The sequence below is a fragment of the Adiantum capillus-veneris genome, chromosome 14 (genome assembly GCF_014529385.1).
Source record: "Adiantum capillus-veneris isolate H3 chromosome 14, ASM1452938v2, whole genome shotgun sequence".
Classification (NCBI taxonomy): Eukaryota; Viridiplantae; Streptophyta; class Polypodiopsida; order Polypodiales; family Pteridaceae; genus Adiantum; species Adiantum capillus-veneris.
Window position 1 is genome coordinate 81,457,501 of NC_140944.1, and position 5,360 is coordinate 81,462,860.

At 45.5% G+C, this 5,360-nt stretch overlaps 1 protein-coding gene across 1 annotated transcript; it reads right to left on the reverse strand.

Annotated features, from left to right (window-relative positions):
* Positions 1-2,766: 2,766 nt before the first annotated feature.
* LOC147442666 (uncharacterized) lies at positions 2,767-4,649 on the reverse strand. Its single transcript, XM_086529407.1, has 2 exons — positions 4,474-4,649; positions 2,767-3,277 (listed from the first exon to the last, which is right to left on the reverse strand). The coding sequence occupies exons 1-2, from the start codon at positions 4,647-4,649 to the stop codon at positions 2,767-2,769; spliced, it is 687 nt and encodes a 228-aa protein (XP_086385533.1).
* Positions 4,650-5,360: the final 711 nt, after the last annotated feature.

A 5,360-nucleotide genomic window follows, 5' to 3' on the forward strand; every position in this document is an offset into this window, starting at 1 on the left:
GATGTACATATTTCTCGTAAGAATACTCCTTCTTCCTCTCAATCTACTCTCATTCCCCGCTAGCTCTCACCATCTTCAAAGGTGTGTGAGGTCTTGGGTCTGAGACCATGAGGGAATTGATGTTGTGTTTGATAAGTGTTTTGCTTAGTGCATGAAGTTTCCATCTTCATTGCACTAGCTAGTCTTGAAGGAACACAAAGAATTTTATTGTACAATGTCTCTCTTGATGGGAGAAACCATAATCCGGTCCTCAACTGTTGTCAATAACTTAATTTCTCTCTCTTTTGAAGTATTGTTAATGCTATCTAACTAGGTGTTATGATTTTTTTTGCTCTCTCCACCCAAGCACTCTTGTTATTCTCATTAGGAAGCTATTCTAATGAAATGCTCACTATGTTCATGCTATTTTCTGCTACACACAAGTTACTAGGCCATTAAATGTTACAGTGAGTGAGATAGCTAAAGGCATTTCACTCTTCAAAGTTTCTCATTGCTTTGAGAGTGATGTTTTTTCAAGTTATGATGGCTGGTTTTTTGGTCTTTTAAGCCATTTATGCTGTTATGTTGCTGAAATTTTGGCAAAATTAGAGGATAAGACTGGTGTGCTTTCTTGGGAGCTGCATGGTTGACTTTAATGGATGATCAAAATGGCCCTCAGTTCACTCCTTTTCATTTAACTCAAAGAATCCAGATAAATGTTCATGTGTCCAGGAAGATTTTTTTCCAGTAGCGCATAGTCTTTATGTTCAAGCCAATAAGATTAAGAGAGATACTGGAATGCCCTTTGCCTGTTGTAATTCCGATGATTAACTATGAAAACTCATTTGATGTGCATGTGTTTGTCCTTATCTAAAGACAAGCTCCATTGAAGTTTCTAGGGATTGAGTTAGTCAATAGTTTTGGGTTCTTGTACGTTGGAGAGGGGGAATGGGGAGCACGCCCAGCACGCCAGCATGGAATGCCTCCTATAGCCCAGAGCACACACTGCACCCCAATCCACTTTGCGAGCACCTTAGACTCGCTCTTTTCACCAGACCACGCACGCACACGCGCTCACATAGATGCACACGAACTCACACAACCCGCACACCTCAATGCACGAGCTTTGCGATCTCCCACACGCTCAAAACACACCACACTCTCTCTCTCTCTGCAACACTCCGTCGGGGCGGCACACACCTGTCGATACGCCCGCACGCACACACACAAGAGCAAAAGAGAAGGGGGGATGAGGGGCGAGACGACACACAAAACTCACTGCAATGGGGGCCTTCTTTCATTCATTGGCACCAAACACTGTACAACCATCATCGCTGCAACCGGGGCACACTAAAGATCAAAGGGGCGAGCCCCACTCAAGCCAGGCCTGAAGGTTTCCATGGTCACTGCTCTGCGTGATCTCTCCATGGCTCCAAACGAACAAGTAGCTCAAAAGCTCTAAAAAGAACCGTCGAGGAAGTTCTCTTCTCCCTTGGGTGTCCGCCTCGACCACACTACGCACGAAACGTCTTCTTCTTCCCCAAACTCCAAGCCAAAACCAAAATCCAGTCTCCAAATCCAAGGAAAAGACTCCTCCTCCTCTTTTAGAAAAAAGCCTGCCCCCTTCTCTCTTCTTTCTCTTAGTTTTTTCAAAGCAAAGCTAGAAAAAAAATTTCCTTTTTTGGGCAGTAGCCCTGGCGCCACTGCCTTTGAGCTTCTCTTCTTTTTATTTTTAGTCTTTACTCACCTTCTTTCCCTTTTAGCCTTGAGGTTAACTTTTCCCTTTTATCTTATAGCCAAGGACCTCAATTTTAAACCTCCCTTTCGCATGCTCACGGTGCTTTGTGTGCTCGGGCTTTCTGAACCCCTCTCTCGCCAAGCCACCCCGGCCAACCCCAAACCTTAAAAACTTTCCCGCTTTAGGTCAGTTCACCCCCTCGAACATCAAGCCGCAAGTGGTAAAAAAATCGGGTTGTACCCCTATCGCGATTGATTGTCAACTTGAAGTGCACATATCTTGCTGACCATGAATTCGATCAGCGAGCCGTAAAGTCCGGTTGGCTTTCCATATTGCATGCCACTTTCCAGAATCTTGGCGAGTCCTAAAAACATGCTTGTCGATGCGCTTACCAACATGGCCCGGTGAGCATGTACCCGACCCCCCGTAAATACTCCACAGGCCATAACTTGCCCGTTTGAGCTCCGAATGGAGAACCGAAAAAACGGGCATGATCAAGAGCTCGACTTTACACGCGTATCCATTGATCCGAGTTTTCGCCACCTGTCTGTACCTGCTCTGCCCGTCGGGACCTGCGAAGCCTTCTAACTTCGGACAATCATAACTTTCACACCGAAACTCCGTTTGACGAGCTGTCTGGATGAGATTCTAGAGCATCTCGAATACCACACTTTGGGGCACATTCCATGCATCTCGAACACTTTGACCTGCCGTCCCAATCAGCCCACTTCGAAGACCCCCTGGCGTAAAAAAACACTTTAAGCATGCATTTTCGTTGCCACTGTCCTGCTGAGGTCTCCCACACTGGCTTTAGCCCTCTACCATGCATCGGTTAGCACCCTTTACACTGCATAGCACACTTTATAGCGTGGACCAACTTTGGCTGCACCATCATTGCCCACCCCCCTGTTGAACATTCATGTTCAACCAAAAGTAGCTTTATTGAACTTGAAACTTGCAACACTCTACAAACACTCAAGCACGCTGGAAAACACACCACTATATGTACAATATGTACAAAATTATATGTTTGTTACTCTTGAGTCTGTTCAAGTGGGTTGCTCAACCCCCTTGGTCACCATTTGATGCACATCGGGCACCACTTCCCTATCAAAGTACAGCTTGAGCCGTTCACCATTTACCCTGTGCCTGAGAAGCTTACCATTGGCTCTCACCAGCTGATAGGTCCCATTTAAAAAGGCCTTTTGTACTTTGTACGGACCCGTCCATTTCTTTTTGAACTTCCTCTGGAAGGTGAAGTCCAAGTAGCTCTCATACTTCATTACTAGGTCCCCTTCTTCTATCTTTTTCTCTGGCAGACCCTCATTGACTTTGGCCATTCTCCTTTCCCGTTGCTTTACGTAGTAGTCTGCTGTTGCCTCTCTATCCATCTGCAATGCCTCAAGGCCGACAATCCTATCTTGTAAGACAGCTTGTGGAGTGGCATTGATGCGCCACATACCTTTCAAAGCACACAACTGTGCATGCACTAGCAGAACTGCCTCCTTGCCATAAACCAACTCAAATGGAGTAAAGTTGGTCGACACCTTGTAGGACGTCCTGTAGGCCCATAGACACTTTTCTAGATTGATCTCCCATTCTGTCTCCTGCTTATACACATACTTCGTGAGCATTTTGATGATTTGTCCGTTGGAACTCTCCACCAAACCATTGCATTGGGGATGATAAGGCGAGGAAACCGATGCTGAATATTTAGTTTTTCCACCAATGCCTGCATAAGCTTTCTTCTGAATCCTTGCCCTCTATCTGAAATGAGTACCCATGGCACTCCGAAACGGAAACAAATGTTATCGAAAAAAAAGTGGGCCACAACCTGTACATCTACCTCCTTTACAGCTTTGGCCTCGACCCACCTTGTGAGGTAGTCGATGGTAACCACGACATACTTCTTACCACTTGTAGACTTAGGGAGTGGACCGATGGCATCCAAACCCCATTTTTCGAAAGCATTTTGAGCAATAATCGCTCCCTGTGACTCAGTTGTCAAACGCCTCTCTCCTATAGTCTGGCATTCATGGCAGGTCTTGCACCAATAGTGTACATCCTTCACTACTGAAGGCCACCAAAAACCCGCTCTCAACACTCGAAACAGTACTTGACCTTTCCCCTGGTGTCCGCTCTCCTCATGACATTGCTCCAGTACCAAGTTAATCTCTTCTTTATAGAGCACTCTCCTTAGCACCCCGTCTCTGCCGTAAGTCATTAGGTCTTCACCTACTAGTGTAAATTTGTGCGCTTTCTGAACTATCCTCCTCCTTTGCAGTTTAGACAAACCTTGGGGACACTGCCCTGTATCCAAGAAATCTTCCACCTCCTTCAATGACTCCCTACCTGTGTATGTGGCCGGGGCACATATATACCTGCACCTTATTGCTTGCTAGTTGGTCTACCTCTTGGTTGTGCTCTCTCTTCACATGCTTGAACTGGATTTCTCTAAAGAACTTCAACAACTTCTTGATGGAAAAGAACCAATGTTTTAAGGAATCGCGTTTTACCTGCCATTGGTCTAGCACTTGCTTGATGACCATAATGCATCACCTTTGACCACCAACCTAGAAATGCCGAACTCGACACATTGTTTCAAACCTAGATGGAGGGTGAGATATTCTGCTTCATTATTGGTATGGACATCCTCTAAATCATAGGCTTTTGAAAAGATTACCCTGCCGTGTGGATTGTGTATCACCACACCTCCACCAGCTTTCTTTATCACCCTCCTATATGCACCATCAAACCACATGGTAAAAGCTCCAATCAGGTCAGGCTCTTCTTTGGCTTCATCTCGTACTACTCTTAGATAAATTGGCAAATCCTCTGCTTTGCTGACCAAAATGTCTGCCAAATGGGACCTACTTGTGTGGTCAATTTTTAACTCAAACTCGAATTCCTGGAACTCTATCACCCACTTCATGATCCGCTTTCCCGGTTTTAAGTGTAACACCACTTCAGGCAACAGATTGTTAGCCGTCAACACATAAAATTTACGTACAATGAGGTGCACTTTGAACTTTCTAGAAGCAAAAACCAATGCCATAACCCACTGCTCCGCTTCAGTGTAAGCCACTTCTCCAGGACTTATCACCCTGCTTTCAAAGTAGATAGGCTTATAGCTCCTTCCTACCTTCTGCAGTAACACCGCCCCAATAGCCACGGTACCTACCGTCATTGACACATAGAAATCATCCTCTTGGCTTGGAGGGTACACAGCTGGCAGCTGGCACAAAATTTCTTTCACTCTGTCAAAAGCTTCTTGAGCATCTTCATCCCATCCAAAACCATGTACCTGTTGGGACCTCTTTTGGAGAGGGTACACATATTGTGACAGCATCCAAAAAAAACGGGACAGGTACTTTAGCTTATGTACGAAGGACGCCAAGCCTTGTGCACTAGAGGGAGGCTCCATCAAGACTAGCGCATTGACCTTTTCCGGATCTGCTTCAATCCCATTTTGTGACACCACATGACCTAGAAATTGTGCTCGAGATTGTGCAAGCTTGCACTTCTTAGGGTTTAATTGACCTCCTTCTTCGTCCAGCCTTTGAAAACAAAGTCGGAGCTTTGACAGATGATCCACCCTTGAGTTGTAACACCCAATATCATCCATGAAAACCCTAATGAACCT